Source organism: Sabethes cyaneus, chromosome 1 (genome assembly GCF_943734655.1).
Source record: "Sabethes cyaneus chromosome 1, idSabCyanKW18_F2, whole genome shotgun sequence".
Taxonomy (NCBI): Eukaryota; Metazoa; Arthropoda; class Insecta; order Diptera; family Culicidae; genus Sabethes; species Sabethes cyaneus.
Window position 1 is genome coordinate 144,915,366 of NC_071353.1, and position 20,592 is coordinate 144,935,957.

Genomic DNA, 20,592 nt, shown 5'->3' on the forward strand with positions numbered 1-20,592 from the left:
CTCCTGCGTTCAGTCACCAGTCAGCTGGAGTACGGTACGGAAGGTGTTTTGCAATCCCAGCAGAATCCGCCGCCAGACCGCTGAACATCTGCACTTGAGGTAAGCAATGATACGGGTGATTGAGCTTATTACATAATGGTAATCAACTGTCATAATAAGCTCCAAATACGTAAGTCAGCGTCTACTTAGATCTAGACTCGAACCGCTTCACACGCGCCTTCGAGCAACGATAACGTCAATTCAGATCGAGCTATCAATGACCCAATTGTTTCGCCGAAAAAGCTTTGATTTATGACTACCAAAATAAACTTACAGATATCTTGTAAAAATGGATTTTCTTCGCAATTTTACAGCGCCAACCGGAACATGTGTAGAAAACGTCGCAAAGTGCATCATTGAAAGTCGTAAACATTCTCTTGCACTGGCAATTAAATTACACTCAGCATGGCATCAACTCCGTTAAGGTCATCCGAACACGTGCTTGAGAACGCGGAAAAGCTCCGTCCGACGGTGCTGTCAGCGATCGATGATGAGTCGAACAAAAAGGCAATAAAACTATCGAAGCCTCCACAGAAGAAACCGAAACCCAAACTGGGTGCGGATTTCATCCCACCGGACGGAGGCTGGGGTTGGGTTATCGTACTAGCGGCTGGCTGTTCGAACGTAAGTTACCTCCTGCTAGACCCAATCATTTGACCCTATGGAGCTTGACTGTCGTACCAATTTCAGCTGTGTACGTTTCCAGTACTGCAACAGTTCGGGATGCTTTTCCGTGATCGAATGAGTGAGCTGGGAATCAGCTCCTCCGAGATTACATCCTTCATCAACACCAACGCGGCGTTGATGTCGATCGTCGGTATGTACTTGCGTCCACATTTCTCAGATGTTAGCACTAAACTTTCGTTTCAGGTCTGATGAATGGGCCAATGTTTCGGAAGTTCACCTTCCGCCAGGTGGCATTTTGCGGAGCTTCCTTAGTATCCCTAGGACTGCTGCTAACCTCCATATCCAACTCCTTCCTGACCTACCTACTAACTTTCTCGATTCTTTACGGTAAATAACAACTCTAATCTAAAAGTTCAAAAGCAACTACTCAAACTCTCCACTTCCTCAGGGGCTGGCGTCGGCATAACGGCATCGGCGAACTCGCTAGCGCTGAACACCTACTTCAAGAAGAAACGCCGACACGCAACCGGCTTTTCGTGGACCGCAACGGCCCTTGGGCCGATCGTGGCACCGCACATCATCACGTACCTCCTACCGCGGTACGGCGTCGGTGGCACCGTACTTATCTTCGCCGGGATCGCAATGAATGCCATCGTGTGTTCGCTCCTGCTCCAACCGGTACATTGGCACGCCCAAACGCTCCCCCTGGTGGACGCAGAAGCCGCAAAACCCACCACCGAACCACTGTGTCAGTTTTGTCAATCAACCGTCCATCCACTGCGCAAGGATCGCAGTCTCCTTTCGAGTCAGTACCTGTACAACGCGGACGACGCGCATGTTACCGGTTACGAAATCATCGATCCGGGAACCCCCATGCTGGCACGAGCCAACGACGGGCTGTTCTCTCTGTACGGATCCCGAGCAACGCTCGGCACCGCCAGCCGAATGCCATCGTCTCGTCCTTCCTACATCAACCTGGCTACCGCAGCGGAAGCTGCAAAGCGTGAACTTCTTCCAGAAACAGCACCCGGTGGTGGTACCGTCATGCACCGACGACGATCGAACACCTTCAGCCGGGAGAAGGAAGTCCTCAAGCTTGCCTCCCGCAAGCTGGAACAGATTGTCGATGACGGTCCGGGTGATTACTGTACCTGTGCACAGGAACGAAAGGCCCTGCTAAGCCAAATTAACGGAGCGGACGTCGAAGACGCGGAGGAACTACCCATCAAGCTAACGTTCCTTCAGAAGTTTGCTATCTTTTTCGATTTAGATCTGTTGAAAGACCTAATTTATGTCAACATCATGGTCGGCATCACGTTGGCCAACTTCGCCGAGTTGAACTTCTCGGTACTGACCCCGTTCGTGCTCGGTGACTTCGGACTGAACAAGGAGCAAATCGCCATGGCGATGTCGCTGCTCGGTGCGATGGATATCTGCTGTCGCTTCATAATACCATTCATTGCCGGTAAGATCGGTTGGGATAATCGGACGTTTTTTCTGTTTGGTGTTCTGAATATGGCCCTGGGACGGATCGGTTGGTTGAAAAAATTACGCGGTACTTTCGAGTGAACTACAGGTTTTCGTTTTAATTATAGTTATAGCTCACTTCCATAGTTACCCGGTAGTGTTGACCGCCGCCGGTTGGATAGGATTCAACAAGGGTCTGCGGACAGTATTCATGGCGCTGGCCATACCCTCACACGTGCCTCTGGATAGGCTTCCGGGAGCCACTGGCATTCAGCTGCTGTTTTCCGGGCTGTTTTCACTCATCGTTGGACCAGTTGTTGGTAAGTTTTGGCTTTGTTATCTTTAAACTTATTTTTTAATGTTTACCATGAGAAGCCCACATGGAAAAAGCGACAGATAGAGGATTTTCCATGGATGCTCGTTTGGTTTGCTTATAAAAGTTACTCTAAAATGAAAGAAGTTTTTCACCCATACATAGTCGAATCAGTTCCATGTAATCTTTAACATTGCATTGCCAACCATATTTGTTATTTGGGAAAAAATGCTGTCTTCAAATCTTCAAGAAGGGACCATTAAAAGGTGTTCGAATGTACTTTTTAGGAAACATATTGGACGGATGCTCAAAGTTTTTCATAAATATTAAAAATATTCGTTTCATGATTTTTTATGATCACAAAATTAACATATTTGATCCACATACTGTCTCAAGCTTCGAGTAGACTGGTGTCGTGGTTTCCATCCTAACCGGGAGAATGCCGCATGTTAAGGTGGAACGGTACTGGATCCGAACATGGTCGAATCGATGGCACCTATATCCTTACATGGGTGTCATTAATCCGAGCATGTTGGGATTCAGTAACGTTTCACCTTAAGCATGGTCCGTGTTTTTTTGTCTCTAACACTTGCTAGTACACTCGGTGTTCCCCAAAGGAGCAAATTGTAACCAATTATGTTCGTCATTGTGCATGAATAAATAAGAGCGAGAGTCCGAAAAAAATTTATTATGCCGGCGTGTTCGTTAAAACGAGTACGCGTGTGTGAAAAATTAGATCACACGAGTGTGGGCTTCGCAACACTGCTTTTAAATGATTTTAGGAAAACTTTGAGATGATTTAAAAGGCGATTTTCAAACGGCTTTTAGACGATATTAAAACAGTTTTCAAGTGATTATGAGACTGTTTTTAGACTACAGAGATTTTAGGTGATATTTAGGTGACTTTTGGGCGACCGTCAGATGCGCTTTAGTCGACTTTTATAGAACTTTCAAATAACTTTTATATGATTTTTAAATAAGTTCCAGGCGATTTTATATGTCTTATAAAACTACCAGGTGTCTCTCAACCAGCTTACAGACTTTTAGACGATTTTAAGTTTACTTTGAGAAGACTTTTAGACGGCTTCTAAACGATTTTTAGACGATTTTAAAACAGGTTTTAAGAGGTTTCTAGATGGCTTATAAAAGGATTTTATACAAAAAGACGGTCTTTCGAGGGCTTTCAGGTGATGTTCAGATGACTTTTAAAGGACTTTTAGATGACTTTCAAATATCTTCCTATCGGTTTTCAGGCTACTTCAGGACGACTTGTAGACCATTTTTAGACGACGATACGACGATTCGAAGATACGATGTTTATACGATTCTCAAGTCACAGGATGCACCAAACTTTTTTGAAATTTTTCCTTAAAACATCTGAAAGTAATCTAAAGGTCGCCTAAAAGTCGTCTAATTGCTGTCTGAAAGCCATCTGATTATCGTTGGAAAGTCCTCTGATTGCCTTCTGAATGCCATCAGAAAGTCGTAGAAATGTCATCAGAAAATCATCAGGACGACCGAAGTCGTTTAAAAGTTGCCTAAAGGCGGTCTGGAAATTCTTTAAAATTTGCAGAAAGCTACAGAAAAGTTTTCTTGAAAATCATTTTAAGATATTCTGGCTTCTGAAAGTCGTTTTAAAGCCCTGTAAAAGCCGGCTGAAAGCCGCCTTAAAGGACATTTTAAGGTCTTCTACAAGCTTCTTTCGGGCAAGTCATCTCATAGTTATCTTAATATCGTGAGCGAGGCATGCAGAAGTCGCCTGAAAGCCGTTCGAAAGACGTCTGGAAGCCGAATGAGAGCCATCTGATAGTCTTTCAAGAGTCATCTGAAAATCGTCTGATAGTTGTTTGAAAGTCGTTCAATAACTGTATATAAGTCGCCTGAAAGTCGTTTGAATATCGCCTAACAGTCGTTTAAAAATCGTCTGATAACCATCTGAAAGCCACCAGAAAGTTATATAAAAGTAATCTGAAAATTCTTTTCAAATCGACAGAAGGCTGTCTGAAATTCGCTGAAAACGATCTGAAAGCTACAGCAATGTCTGGTCTTAAGATGTCTTGTTTAAAGAGTTCGCGAATTCTCCGAAAATCTTTTAAAAGTGTTCTGAAAGTCACATGAAAATCATTTAAAAGCCATATAAAGGTGATCCAAAAGTCGCCTGAAAATCGCCTGAAAGTCATGAGAATATTATCTAAAAGTCGTTTAAATGTCATCTAGGTCTTATAAAAATCGGCTGAAAGCCGTTTGGAAGACGTCTCAAAGTCGATTCCGTTCTGAAAGCCTCCTGAAAGTTGTCTGAAAGTAGTCTGAAAATTGTGTGAAAGTCATTTGAATATCGTCTGAAAGTTGTTTGAAAGTCATCTGATGACTATCTAAAAACCACCAAAAAGTAATCTGTCACCCGAGAGCCATCTAAAAGCCATTCTAATCATTCTAATGATTTTAAAACGGCTTTCGAGATGCTGCTAGAGTTCCTTCAAGCGATTTCCAGATTAAATTCTATAGAATTTGAAACAGCTTTTATAGGGACTTTCGGTTGACTTTTAGACGATATTGAGATGATTTTAACAACTTTTAAACAACTCTTGCAAGATATTCAAATGACTTTCACATTACTTTTAGACAGTGTTGAAATGATGACCATCTAAAAGCCATCAGAAAATCGTTTGAAAACCGTTTGAAGATCGCCTAAAATTCGTTTGATAGTTATTTCAAAGCCATCTGAATATTAAAACCCATTTGTAAAAGGTCTGAAATTGTTCTAAAAATTATCTAAAAGAATGTCGTCCGAAAGCCGTTTAAAATCGTCTAAACGCCGTCTGAGATTCGACCGAACATAACTGAAATTTATCTGGAAGCCTCCCAAAATTCATTAGAAAGTTAACTGAAAGTCATCGAATAATCAACAGAAAATCATCCGAGTATCGTCTAAAAGTCACCAGGATGCATTCTAAAATACATTCAAAAGTCATCTAAAAGCCATCTGCAAGCTATCTGGCAGTCTTTTTAAAGTGACTTGCGAGTCGTATAAAAATCGTATGTTCGTATGAAAGTCATCTAAAAATTGTCTAAAAGTTGTCCAGAAGTAGCCTGCAAGCGGATAGAAAGATATTTGAAAGTCATCTAAAAGTCTTTTAAAAGTCATCTGAACATCACCTGAAAGCCCTCGAAAGACTGTCTGTCTGTATAAAATCCTTTTATAAGCCATCTAGAAACCTCTTAAAACCTGTTTTCAAATCGTCTAAAATCGTCTAGAAACCGTCTAAAAGTCCTCTCAAAGTAAACTTGCAATCGTCTAAAAGTCTGTAAGCTAGCTGAGAGACACCTGGTAGTTTTATAAGTCATATAAAATCGCCTGAAATTTATTTGAATCTATACCTATAAAGAAGGATTTCTGTCTGTCTGTCTGTCTGTCTGTCTGTCTGTCTGTCTGTCTGTCTGTCTGTCTGTCTGTCTGTCTGTTATGTGTTCCTTATAGAATCAAAAACTACTGAACCAATCGGCGTGAAAATTTGCATGTAGAGGTTTTTAGGGCCAGGAAAGGTTTTAGTGATGGTTAGAGACCTCTCCCCCCACTAAGAGGGGGGGCTCCCATACAAATGAAACACAAATTTCTGCATAATTCGAGAACTAATTAAGCAAATAGAACCAAATTTGGCATGTGGGTGTTTTCGGTGACAAGAATTTATTCTAGGGTAATTTGAGACCCCTCCCCTCTTTATAAGGGGAATTATAACTCCTCTCTCCTTTAAGAGGGGGGGCTGGCATACCAATTTCCTCATAACTCGAGAACTAATCAAGCAAATGGAACCAAATTTGGCATGTGAAGGTTTTCGAGGGCAAGAAAATTTTCTATGTTGAATTAGGACCCCTCCTCACTTTAAGAGGGGGGGCTCCTGTACAAATGAAATACAAATTTCCTCATAACTCGAGAACTAATCAAGCAAATAGAACCAAATTTGGCATGTGGGTGTTTTCGGTGACAAGAATTTATTCTATGGTAAATTGAGACCCCTCCCTCTTTATAAGAGGAATTGTAACTCCTCTCTCCTTTAAGAGGGGGGGCTGCCATACAAATTTCCTCATAACTCGAGAACTAATCAAGCAAATTGAACCAACTTTGGCATGTGAAGGTTTTCGAGGGCAAGAAAATTTTCTACGGTGAATTAGGACCCCTCCCCACTCTAAGAGGGGGGGCTCCTGTACAAATGAAATACAAATTTCCTCCTAACTCGAGAACTAATCAAGCAAATAGAACAACATTTGGCATGTGGGTGTTTTTTTGGTGACAAGAATTTATTCTATGGTGAATTGAGACCCCTCCCCTCTTTATAAGAGGAATTATAACTCCTCTCCCCTTTAAGAGGGGGGACTTCCATACAAATTTCCTCATAACTCGAGAACTAATCAAGCAAATGCAACCAAATTTGGCATGTGAAGGTTTTCGAGAGCAAGAAAATTTTCTATGGTGAATTAGGACCCCTCCCCACTTTAAGAGGAGGGGCTCCTGTACAAATGAAATACCAATTTCCTCATAACTCGAGAACTAATCAAGCGAATAGAACCAAATTTGGCATGTGGGTGTTTTCGGTGACAAGAATTTATTCTAGGGTAATTTGAGACCCCTCCCCTCTTTATAAGGGGAATTATAACTCCTCTCTCCTTTAAGAGGGGGGGCTGGCATACCAATTTCCTCATAACTCGAGAACTAATCAAGCAAATGGAACCAAATTTGGCATGTAGGTGTTTTTGGAGGCAAGAATGTTTTCTATGATGAATAAGAACCTCTCCCCACTTTAGGAGGGGGGGCTCCTATACAAATGAAATACAAATTTCCTCATAACTCGAGAACTAATCAAGCAAATAGAACCAAATTTGGCATGTGGGTGTTTTCGGTGACAAGAATTTATTCTATGGTAAATTGAGACCCCTCCCTCTTTATAAGAGGAATTGTAACTCCTCTCTCCTTTAAGAGGGGGGGCTGCCATACAAATTTCCTCATAACTCGAGAACTAATCAAGCAAATTGAACCAACTTTGGCATGTGAAGGTTTTCGAGGGCAAGAAAATTTTCTACGGTGAATTAGGACCCCTCCCCACTCTAAGAGGGGGGGCTCCTGTACAAATGAAATACAAATTTCCTCCTAACTCGAGAACTAATCAAGCAAATAGAACAACATTTGGCATGTGGGTGTTTTTTTTGGTGACAAGAATTTATTTTATGGTGAATTGAGACCCCTCCCCTCTTTATAAGAGGAATTATAACTCCTCTCCCCTTTAAGAGGGGGGACTTCCATACAAATTTCCTCATAACTCGAGAACTAATCAAGCAAATGCAACCAAATTTGGCATGTGAAGGTTTTCGAGAGCAAGAAAATTTTCTATGGTGAATTAGGACCCCTCCCCACTTTAAGAGGAGGGGCTCCTGTACAAATGAAATACCAATTTCCTCATAACTCGAGAACTAATCAAGCGAATTGAACCAAATTTGGCATGTGTGTGTTTTTGGAGACAATTTTTTTTTCAATGATGAATTGGGACCCCTCCCCACTTTAGGAGGGGGGGTCCTGTACAAACGAGATACAAATTTCCTCATAACTCGAGAACTAATCCAGCAAATGGAACCAAATTTGGCATGTAGGTGTTTTTGGAGGCAAGAATTTTTTCTGTGATGAATTAGGACCTCTTCCCACATTAGGAGGGGGGGCTCCAATACAAACGAAATACAAATTTCCCCATAACTCGAGAACTAATCAAGCAAATGGAACCAACTTTGGCATGTGAAGGTTTTCGAGGGCAAGAAAATTTTCTACGGTGAATTAGGACCCCTCCCCACTCTAAGAGGGAGGGCTCCTGTACAAATGAAATACAAATTTCCTCCTAACTCGAGAACTAATCAAGCAAATAGAACAACATTTGGCATGTGGGTGTTTTTGGAGGCAACCATTTTTCCCATGATGAATTAGGACTTCTTACCTTTTTAGGAGGGGGGGGGGCTCCCATTCAAACGAAATACAAATTTGCTCATAACTTTAGAACTAATCAAGTAAATGGAACCAAATTTGGCATGTGAGAGTTTTAGATGGCAGAATTTTTTTTCTGTGGTGTATTACGACCCCTTTCCCTTTTAAGAGGGTGGGCTTCCATACAAATGAAATACAAATTTCCTTATAATTTGAGTACTAATCAAGCAAATGGAACCAAATTTAGCATGTAGGAGATTTTTGAGTCTTGAATTTATTTTATGATAGTTAGAGACCTCTCACCCCTGTGGTAGGGGGATATGGACTCTCATACAAATAAAACAGAAATTTTGGCGAAACTCAAAAACTAATCCAACTCGAGAAATTCGAGACTCTTCCATAAAACATTAATCAATAACAAGACCACAAAAACTATCTATAGTAACACTAGATCATTCAGGACGAGCCGGTCGCGAGTGTTGCCGGTGACCCGCCGTCGGAAGCGCCGCCCACTGGGGGGCTTGCAAAACTCGAGATAGTGACAAAGATCATCCGAGATTCATGATTTATGTACAACACAGGTTAATTTGTGGCAATACGAAGTTTGTCGGGTCAGCTAGTATCATATAAAAGTCATTTGAAAGTTCTATAAAAGTCGACTAAAGCCCATCTGACGGTCTCCAAAAGTCACCTGAATATCACCTAAAATCTCTGTAGTCTAAAAACAGTCTCATAATCACTTAAAAACTGTTTTAATATCGTCTAAAAGCCATTTGAAAATCGCCTTTTAAACCATCTCAAAGTTATCCTAAAATCATTTAAAAGCAGTGTTGCGAAGCCCACACTCGTGTTATCTAATTATTCACGCACGCGTATTCGTTCTAACGAACACGCCGGCATAATAATCTTTTTCGGACTCTCGCTCTTATTTATTCATGCACTGCGACAAGTTTTTGCGAGTATGTATTTAGCTAACAGCTACGGTTGTTGCTCTCACTCGTCATTGCAGCCTGAGCTGCTGATACTGTATACTCGCGAGGGCAAGCGCTCCTACCCTTGTGTAGAATCGAGCGCGAAGTTGAAGAAGAAAGGAAAAAGAAATGCAAAATTTATATCCCAGTACGCCACTAGCGCTCAAGGGCAGCTGGTAGCTTAAGAGTTGTTTGATTCGCGAGTAAACAAAAATAATCGATGTTGTTGAATCGATGTCGACAGTCTCGAAAACATCGGCACATCGATTAAATCGAGTGTGAGACATCGATATTAATTGAATCGATGTCCGATGTTGGCAAATGAAGAAAATAGAGCTGCCGATGCTTCTGATCTTTGAACATTAACCAGACTCTTTTGCGCATCTAGTGATATCCTGACAAACCTTCGTTTTTTGCCGATATTGAGAAAAAATCCTGATTTCCCTGTCTTCAATAAAATTATAAGTTTATCCAGCTTTCCACGAGTGCTTTGCACAAGTGAGCACAATCTTTTGACATTCATTGCAGCTGCGTCAGATTCGCACTGAAGGAGTTACTATAGGAGCATCCATGATTTTTTATTGTTCAAGTGTGAAAATGTAAACATTGTTTAGTTTTCGCAGATCAGCTGAAGAGAAACATAATAAGAATCAGCAACGCCGTCAACTGCGTCAATCGCACCGATCTGAATTGTCCAAGTTTCATCCAATTAATTGTATCGGGACATCAATGTGAATCAATGTGAAAAAACAACATCGATATGACCGATTTTTCTGTGAGCTCGCTTCGAATCGATATATCGGAAAATTGAGGTTGGAACATCGATGTTTCGATTATCGATGTGACATCGCACTTTACTACGGCGAGTGGGCTATGCAGACGATATGAGGCTGTGCGTTCGCGAGTGTGTATGTAGCAAAATGTCTGCACACAGCAACGGCGGTTGTCCATCTTACGCTTGCGTGAGTATCGTAAGCGTTGAATGCTATGCTTCTCATACTCGCTCGCGTGCGAGTAGGCAGCGTTGGCTTCTCGCTCGATTTGCAACATTGTTAAAGGGCCGTCCTAAACTCACATGAAATTGTTTGGAACAATGATTTGGAAGAATGAATGATTTGGAGGAAATGATTCTAAGAAGAAGCTCGCCAGAAGTTCGCCTGAAACCCCTCTAAAAGTCGTCTGAGAGCCATTTTAAAGTCGTCTAAAAGAAGAATGAAAGTTATCTATAAGTTATTCTAATATCGTCCAAGTCATCCAGAATTCATTCTAAAGCCGTTTTGAAAATGTTTTTAGCGGACTGAGAGACATCTAATAATCCTTTCAGAATCATATGAAAGTTCTTTTAAAATCGTCTGAAAATCGTTTAAAAATCTGAGAGTCGTCCAGAAGCCGCCTGAAAAGCATGTAAATATCAGGTGGTCTAACTTTCTCACGCGCCTCTTCTCGTTCTAACGAACACACGTGCATGAGTATTTCCTTTAAGACACCCTTTCTTATTTTTCCATGCACTGCCACTAGTTTTTACGAATGTCTATTTAGGTATTAGCCACGGTCGTCACTTTAGCTGGTCATTGCAACCCAGCAATTGATACCGCATCGCTCGCGAGGGCGTCCACTCTTATCCGTATGTGTAAGCGACGGCGCAGGATGAAAAAAAAGACGAAGTAAAGCAAAATCTGTACTCATACATCCTAGTGTGCTACTCGCGCTCACGAGCTGTTGGCATTGGCTTGCTTCGTGAACGGGCTGTGCAGGAAGATGCTATGAAGCTGTGTGTCCGCGAATGTGTGGGTAGCCGAACGTACGCATACGCTGCACCAGCGATTGTTTGTTGTACGCCTTCGCCAGTGAAGTAAGCGTTCGATGCTTACTTACTTACTTAGGTGGCTTGCCGTCCTAAGACAAAGCCTGTTGAACAAAGTTTCTCCATGCAACTCGGTTGAGGTCTACCGCACTCCAATTCCTCGGACACCGAGTACTCTACGCCAGATCTCGCTCCATCTGGTCTAACCATCTTGCTCGCTGCGCTCCTGATCGTCTTGTTCCTACCGGATTTGAGGCGAACACCATCTTTGCAGGGTAGTTGTCCGGCATTCTTGCAACATGCCCTGCCCATCGTATCCGTCCAGCTTTAGCCACCTTCTGGATACTGGGTTCGCCATAGAGCTGTGCAAGTTCATGGTTCATCCTCCGCCTCCATACTCCGTTCTCCTGTACGCCGCCGAAAATCGTTCTTAGCACTCGTCGTTCGCAGGTCCTCCTCGAGCATTTCCGTGTTTCATGCCCGTGGAGAACAACCGGTCTAATAAGCATCTTGTACAGGGTGCACTTTGTACGGGGACTTAGTCTACTCGACCGCAATTGCTTGTGGAGCCCATAGTAAGCACGACTTCCGCTGATAATACGCCTCCGAATCTCACGGCTGGTATCATTGTCCGCCGTTACCTGTGAGCCAAGGTAGACAAATTCGTCGACTACTTCAAACTCATCGCCGTCGATCAATATGCTACTGCCCAAGAGGCGTCGTTCGGCCTCGGTTCCGCTGGCCAGCATGTACTTTGTTTTAGACGTAGTTATCTTTAACCCAATCTTTTCTGCTTCGCGCTTTAGTTTGATGTACTGTTCAGCAACCGCCACAGATGTTCTGCCGATAATATCCATGTCATCGGCAAAGCAGACGAATTGACTAGTGTTGTTGAATATCGTGCCCCGCGTGTTGATATCCGCTCGGTTCATAACACCTTGTAGCGCTATGTTGAACAGCAGACATGAAAGACCATCACCTTGACGAGGCCCTCTGTGTGATTCCGAAGCTGTTCTCGTCCATGATTTTCCATAGCTCTTTCCGGTCGATGGTATCATATACAGCTTTGAAGTCAACGAACAAATGATGCGTGGGAACTCTGTATTCACGGTCCTTTTGGAGGATTTGCCGCGGTGTAAATATTTGATCCGTTGTAGACCGACCTTCGACGAAGCCGGCTTGATAAGTTCCCACAAATCTGGTCGCAATTGGTGATAGTCGGCGGAAAATGATTTGGGACAGCACTTTATAGGCGGCATTGAGAACGGTGATCGCTCGATAGTTCTCACAGTCCAACTTGTCGCCCTTTTTGTAGATCGGGCAGATCCCCATCTTTCCATTCCTCCGGTAGTTGTTCCGTATCCTAATTTCTAACAATTAGTCGGTGCAGACAAACGGCCAGCTTTTCTGGTCCCATTTTAATAAGCTCCGCTCCGATGCCATCTTTCCCAGCCGACTTGTTGTTTTTTAGCTGCATGATGGCCTCCTTAACTTCGCCTTTCGTTGGGGCTGGCACCTCTTCCCCGTTTGTTGCACCGTCGAAATTGCTTTCCCCTCCGCCATGGTTCTCCGCCTGGGCGCCTCACGATCGTCCGTCAGAATATTACCATACTTATCCTGACACATTTCGGCTCGCGGCACAAAGCCTTTGCGGGATCCGTTCAGTTTCTGGTAGAACTTCCGCGTTTCCTGAGAACGATGCAGCCGCTCTAACTCTGCATATTCCTGCTCTTCCAGGTAGCGCTTTTTCTCTCGAAAGATTTGGTTTCGCTGCATCTTTTTCTGTTTGTGTCTTTTCACGTTCTGACGTGTGGCACTGCGCATCTTGGCCGCCCGCGCAGCGTTCTCCTCATCCATCATCCTCCTACATTCATCGTCAAACCAATCGTTTCGATTCCGGGCCACATGCCCGATGGAGCTCTCCACTACACTGCTGATGGCTGTTTTGATAGTGTTCCAACAGTCCTCGAGAAGGGCTTCGTCCAGCTCGTCCTCTTCCGGCAGCGCAGCTTCGAGTGAATGCGCGTAGTTTGCGGCACCGTCTGGCTGCTTCAGCCGCGCGAGATCTAACCGAGGCTGGTGTCGGTACCGAATGTACTTCACAACGGAGAGTCTTGGGCGCATCTTAACCATCACTAGGTAGTGGTCCGAGTCAACGTTAGCGCTTCGATAGGACTCTGACGTCCATAATGTCTGAGAAGTGCCGACTGTCGATCAAAACATGGTCGATCTGTGATTCTGTCTGATTTGGTGACCTCCAGGAGTACTTGTGATGGATTCTGTGCTGGAAAAAGGTACTACGTACGGTCATGTTCTTGGAGGCGGCAAAGTCGATAAGTGTTAGGCCCATTTCATTAGTCCGCTGAAGTGCGCTGAACCTTCCAATCACCGGTTTGTATTCCTCCTCCTAGCCGACCTGAGCATTGAAATCCCCGATGACGAGGTGAGGGCTGTGCACGTTGATGATGCTCATATTGAAGAATCGGTCCTTGATTCTCTACCTGCACATTCGAGGATTGATTGGCTACCACCCAATCCGCATCCGTTTCCGCATCTCGCCTATTACTATGAAAGCTGTACCCAGCTCGTACCGTTGAGCTCTTCCAGCAATTTGCGGCTCTTCAATACGTCGGAGAGCACTCGAGTGCTCCCTTGGAAGTTGAGACATCGGCAGTTCCACGTCCCGAGTTTCCAATCCATAGTGCTTTTTCCTCGCGTGGGTCTATTCCGATTGTTCCAGTAAGAATTTCCTTGTTCTTCGTTCCGTGTTTTAGTATTTTTCGTAGTGATGGCTTCAAAAGCCTGCTACACCAACCCCCTGTTTCGCCGGAGGGCCTGTGAAGCTCGAAAGAGCCCTCCTTTCCTGTCGGCATACGATCTTGGCTTCCACCGGGGTTGGTTACCCGATCTCCACCAAAGTAGCTCGTATCCCGGCTGGTACCACGAGGAGGTAGGAATAGGAGTTGCTAAATAAGAGGCTATGAACCACTGTAGGGTCTATTCTATGCCTACACGTGCACAGGGCACCGACGATACGCATTATTCAACCGTTTACCAGCGTTCGATGCTATGATTCTCAAATTCTCTCGCGTAAGAGTGAGCATCGTTTGCCTTTTCTTTGAATTGCAAAATTATCTAAAAGTCGCCCAAAATCCTTTTGGTAGACATCTGAGATTCTTTTGAGAGTCTTAAAGTTATCTGAATGTCAGCTGATTGTCGCCTGAAAACACTCTAAATCTTTTCATCTAAAAGTTATCTGAAAGCCGCCGTAAAGTTTTCTGAGAATCATTTGAGTCTTTTAAAAGTCATCTGAAAGTTGTTTTAATAAGTGTTTGCAAGTGTTCTCAAAGTAATTTTGAACTTTCTCAGTCATTTGTTCGTTTAAAAATTATCAGTTGGCTGAAAGTCCGTCATCCGTTGCACTATGGGCCAGAAATTAAAATTTCGGAACAAAAATATTTGCGGTTAAACAGCATATCTCAGCTCAATGTGGTCTTCAGCAACTTTTTGAATAAAAAATTGATGCATATTTTGAAGGGGTCGTCCAATATTTAAGCGTTACTTAAACAACAATTTAAGTAATAACTTTTAGAGTAAACATTTTTTCACCTTTTTAGTTTCAAAATATTAAAGATAAACCAATTTCAAGTAATTTTTCTGAAGATATGAAACTTCTACCTTTTACCCATTTTCAGCAATAGACCTTTGTTTATAAACGACCCCTCAAATCACATTTCTTCTTTTAACATGTTTATTTCAACAGATAGCTCAATGTGATGTTCTAGAAAATATTTTGCACATAAAAGAGGAATATTTTTGCTGAAGACTGTTTTGTCTTACATGCATTAATTAATAAGATATAACTGATTTTAGGTTAAAAACCGTCTGATGAAAAATCCGAATATCTTAGCCATCTGCAAGTATCTGCAATTAGTTTGCATACCAATTTGTAGGAAATTATTAAAGCTATCTACCCAAATGTGTATTTCAGAGAATACCTGGGAATTCCATGGCTAGGAATACCTGGGAATAGTGCGGATTTTTTTTTCATACATTTTATAACTTAATAAATATGCGTCCTAGCGTCAAAAAGTCTTTACAGAAAATATGTATTTCAACATACTAAATAACTTTGTAGAACATTTGAAAGCAATAAAATAATCGTGTGCAAAGTTATGGAGTGCAATTGATTTTTAAATGCTCTTTTTTAACACATCATTATATTTCGTAACCGGTAAGAGATAGATAGTTACTTTATTCAGCAAAGTTGCTTATTTTAGTATTTTCTGCAACTTTTGGAGAAAAAAACTTTTTTTTAAATTATATTTAAGAAAACAAAAGTTTGTGTCACCCTTATAGGTGAACTGATGGTCACCCTAATAGTGCAGGAAGATGCACTATATTTTATTATTTTACTCCTCCGAAGACACCACCCTTGAAAAAATACACATTTTTCATCAAACGGTTTTTAGCCTAAAAACAGTTATATCTTATTAATTAATGCAGAAAAAGTAAAACAGTCTTCAGCAAAAATATTCCTCTTTTATGTGCAAAATATTTTCTAGAACATCACATTGAGCTGTCTGTTGAAATAAACATGTTACAAGAAGAAATGTGATTTGAGGGGTCGTTTATAAACAAAGGTCTATTGCTGAAAATGAGTAAAAGGTAGAAGTTTGATATCTTCAGAAAAAATACTTGAAATTAGTTTATCTTTAATATTTTGAAACCCAAAAGGTGAAAAAAAATTTACTCAAAAAGTTATTACTTAAATTGTTGTTAAAATAATACGTAAATATTAGACGACCCCTTCAAAAGATGCTTCATTTTTTCATTCAAAAAGTTGCCGAAGACCACATTGAGCTGAGACATGCCGTTTAACCGCAAATATATTTGTCCCGAAATTTTAATTTCTGACCCATAGTGCGTTGGGTGACGTTTAAAAGCAATTATTGCGTGACGGGTGTCTAACAAAAAAACCATAGTAGTTATTTGAGAACTGCTTGGTTAAATAAAATCTTAAATAGGTAGAGATTTTTTGTATTATTTTTAAACTCTATTCCATCGCAGCAGTTCTTTGAGTCTTTTGTGATGTTGGTTTGTTAACCTATTCAGAATTTTCCCAAACTGCTGGGTTGGTCATATTAGTCTTTATTTTGCATCATTTGTATTTTTATGTCCAATTTTTGTAAAATTCGAAATTGGTGTGGAATAATTTTATAATTTATCAATATTGTATGAATCGCGTAGTTTTTCAAATTTCAGTATAATTTACTGAATTTGCTAAAGTTTAATCTAAATTATTGCCTAATTCTCAGTTCAATTTTAATTTTCTTATTTCGCGAAGAGTATGTACTGTTTTAGAAAAAAAAATTACCAAACAGCTTATTAAGAGTAACTGCTACGCAGAATTTTTCATTGTTTAACTATTTTCACGGATTGCGGATTGAACGGAATTGGACTCACAGTCAAACTTGGCTCAAAACACCAACGGATACCCTTTGCTTTACTTCTCGCTCTGCTGAAATTGAAATTTTAAAAGCGAAGTGCGATTCGGTTTGTGCTTCGCTGATTTTTGCACGTGCGGCATCATGGCTAGCAAGTTTACTGACTAAATAATTTATTGCTGATCCTGCACGACTGCTTAAAAAGACAACGGAACGAAATGGAACAGAGCATTTCGTAATGTCGTAAAGTCCAGCTGCCACACTGTTCATCACGTATTTTTGATCTGGTTAGACGGACAAAACTATCTCATCAGCCGAAGTCCATTAGGCTAAAAACTTTTTTTCATATTTGGTTGTTATCTGTTGAAGTAAATAAATAGGGCTGAAAATTCGAATCGTAGCATAGTAGCAACAGTTGCACAATTCACCCTACGTTTGGCTCGACAGTAAACATAAACAAGCACAACGATACTCACATTTAACTGCACGGTCGGCTGTTTTCTGCGAAAGCACCAACACAGCTGCTGGCGAAACAGATGATTTCCCGACTTTACCGACCTCTCACCGCAGGAACTGTTGCCGATCGTTACGTACCTACAACCCAACCACGCCGCACCCTAATAAGGGTAAAGTCCAACAAAGCCGCTTAATAGCTGTGGTCCAGGAATGGATACGGAAACGAAAATGGTGACAAAAGTGCGATTTTCCTCCAAACACCTAAACATAAAAATTCACGAAATCACTACCGGCTGTCGAATTAAAAACCGTGATGCAATGAACCCCTGACGGTGATGGACCACAGCTTTAAATTGAAGCCACAAAAAATTTTCCACTGGCTTTTTTCTGCTTCCTGCAGTCACTTTACGCCTGGCACTACACTCACTCACTCACACACGCGGCTGATCCGGCCGACGAAAACAGACAGAATGAAAAGCAGAGCCGAATGATCAATATCAGCTGGCTGGCTGGCTGGCTGGTTGACTTGAGTTTTGGTTTACTCGTCGTCGGAGCAGTTAGATACCTACTTGTTCACACACGGAATACGACTCCTTCCTCCTTCAAGTCCGACGAGAGTCGGGCGTGCACTGAAAGCAAAAAACCGTTTCCTCCCACAGCCCACAACACAAAGCCGCAGCGAGCGCTATCATGTAACATATGCGAAGTAAACCGGCGCTGCACAGCAGAGTGAGCATAAAAGGAAACATAATTGCATGATTATACACTCTCGGACTCTCAGCAAACTCTGCCATGGCGATGGGCGGCAAACTGATCAACACGCTGCACGTTGGTGTGTGTAGATAGATTGTAGAATCTCAGCTTGCACGTGCTGCGTCCAACATCCAAGCCCCGAAATGCTGCTGCAATTGAAAGGCTTTTTCTTTGTTGTTCTGGTTGCTAGTGTGTTGCTAGGATGCACTCGCAAAACGAACACCGCGAAAACGACGCGCCGTCCGCCGTAGCCGCGCTCTTTTTGCTCTTCTGCGATGTTCGGCTCTCACGCGCTCTCAGCGCAGCGTCTCACAGTGGGACGTGCACCTCGATAACGGCCGGACATAGCATGACTAACTAAATAAATGGATTGAAGCGCATTGTGATGTAAAAGTCTCTTTGTTTTAATTTTTAAAGTGCATTTTTGTGATTACTCCACCTAGAGGATTTTAGAAGAAATTAAAAAGTTTTTTTGTTTGAAACAAAAATTCTGTTTATGAAAATATATTCGCTGTGTTCAGATTGGCAAGAAGAATGCACTATTTACATTTTTATAAACAGAATCCCGCTTTTGGACCGAAAAACTGCTTCCGAAATTGGGCTTTCCGACGAAAAGTTAATGACTGCTAGTTTCCCGTTAATAAAACGATTAGGTTTTACTGTATTTAGGGGTGAATTGGGCAACATGGACTATGTATTCTTGATTTCGCACAGTATGGAATGGATGGGATTTGATTTCTCTGATGTTTTTGGAGTTATTTGATTTCATTTCCCGGGCGGCAAATAAGTTTTATTACTGTCACCAATGGATTCGTTCCCATTTTTTACATAGGAATAGATATCTTGTAAGATTCCAAACTAGCTAACTAGGCTGGTGAAGGCCCTAACCCAGCGAGGTTATGGTGCCGATCAAAGTCGCATTCGACTTTGTACGACACTAAATAGCTATTAAGATGGGAGCGGGAACTCTTATCCCTACCTCCACGCGGTGCCGGCTGGGACGCAACTGAACCCAAGTAGGGTCGACCAAATACCAGTCTTTGGTTGCACCCTCAGTTGTGTGCTAACAGGGAGAGGGGGGCGTTGTGCAGTGGTGTAAAGAGGCGAGCGTAGCTCAACTCCTCTAAGGCAGCTGCAGACGTCGTAGTGTCCTGTTAGAGCTCAGGACTTTAAATAAAAAAGCCGAGACGGGGGTGCCATGGACACATTAGGATCGGTTCCAGGAACATCCTGATTATGGTATACTGGACGAGCGTAAAAAACGTTTGAATTTGACGCTATAGGGTTAACGGCTGTTCTATTCTACTACCTTAGGTAAGGAAGGGTGGTACCTTCCCGAAACGGCGAGTAGGCTAATGGTACAGCTGCCTTCCGTCCCGTTAAAACCGTGGCTGGTCCAGGGATGGTTCGATCACTTTGATTCAATTTTGATTCATTTGACAGTACCGTCTTAACGGGACCAAATATGACAATGTTATGTATGGGACATTTGTAGAACTAGTTCTAATCTACAATTTTCCTGAAGTTTTGCTGTATCTTTTGTAGTTACGGCGCTACAATGCTAGTATCTTATTTGTGACTAAATGAACGTTCATTTAGTCACTGATGAGTTACTAGCGTTGTAGCACCGTAACTACAAACGATACAGCAAAACTTTGTTCAGAAAAATTGTAGATTAGAACTAGTTCTACAAATGTCCCATACATAACATTGTCATATTTGACTCGGCTGAGACGATACTGCCAAATGAATGAAAATTGAGTCAAAGTGATCGAACCTTCTCTGGGCTGGTCTCTAGGTACGTTCAAAGCTCGTCACTCACGTCAAAGTGCGGGGATGTAGGCTCAGATGATACATTCCTGACTAACGCTGATCGGATGCTGACATCCCTACCACCATGAAGGGTAGGGGGAGTGTCCCTAGCCATGGCCTCCCTGCTTGCATAGATCACCATGGGATCGTTAAGGCGACTACACAATACGAGCGGAGATAGCGTCCCAGATTTGGGACCCATAATGCATGGACAAATTTTTAAAATTGACCGGGGAATCGAACGCGAGTGCTGTTAGAGGCAAAGAAAATATCTTCGCCAAAAGCAGCAAATTGGCGCACTCGTCGCCAACGAAGACAGGTAGCCCCCCGTTACCGGGGACGCAACCCAAGAAAGTAAGCCCGCCGAAATCGGGGGCACAGCCCAAACAGGGAAGCCCCCCGAAAACGGGGGCGATACCGAAGAAAAAGTTGACTCCACCAAAGTCTGACACCACAGTTAGAACGCCGGTGGCTACCGCTGCTAGCTCAGCAAAGAAGGAGGACGACAGCGTTAGGAAAAAGTCAACTGAGGACGTGGTGCACCCTCTGGAGGCGGGAGTTGGGCCTCCTCCAGCCAGTAGCAAGCTGGAGGAAGTCAAAAGGTTGGTGGACGAGTTGTTATCGTTCATCAACTCACGGTCTGTAGCGATGCGAGATCGCCGAGGTTCAGGCCATGGCCGCTAAGGCTATGGCCGTACCTAGTCATGCGCGTACGCTGCTTGGTAAGCGCAAAGCGGCTACGCTTGACCATGGACCATCGCTGCTGACCAAGAGGCAGCGGACTTCGGACCGCGCCTCTACCAGCGAACACGCGGAGGCGGTCCCGGATGGTGCTGCCGGGACCGGGGACGACTGGCGTGTGGTTAGGCGTAAACCGCCTTAGCCGAAACCGAGCGAGGCTGCAGATGCGAAGCCAAAGCCAAGGCGGGTCCATAAGGGCG

General features: G+C 42.8%; 2 protein-coding genes across 3 annotated transcripts in view; one reads left to right on the forward strand and one right to left on the reverse strand.

Annotated features, from left to right (window-relative positions):
• The window catches only part of LOC128732804 (uncharacterized), a 126,550-nt gene extending 108,865 nt beyond the window's left edge, over nt 1–17,685 (reverse strand). The window contains exons 1-2 of one of the 2 annotated variants that reach the window (XM_053826201.1): nt 17,418–17,685; nt 17,107–17,347 (exon numbers count right to left, since the gene is read on the reverse strand). The gene's annotated coding sequence lies outside the window, so the exon portion shown is untranslated. Of the gene's footprint in view, nt 1–17,106; nt 17,348–17,410 lie in introns of both variants that reach the window. The other variant, XM_053826200.1, reaches the window with a different exon arrangement.
• LOC128732803 (uncharacterized) overlaps nt 1–20,592 on the forward strand; it is a 26,875-nt gene continuing 6,283 nt past the window's right edge. Inside the window, exons 1-6 of the mRNA XM_053826198.1 lie at nt 1–99; nt 354–663; nt 730–856; nt 910–1,053; nt 1,115–2,200; nt 2,262–2,453. Coding sequence (XP_053682173.1) covers nt 445–663; nt 730–856; nt 910–1,053; nt 1,115–2,200; nt 2,262–2,453 — 1,768 coding nt within the window. The 5' untranslated portion in view covers nt 1–99; nt 354–444. The remainder of the gene's footprint in view (nt 100–353; nt 664–729; nt 857–909; nt 1,054–1,114; nt 2,201–2,261; nt 2,454–20,592) is intronic.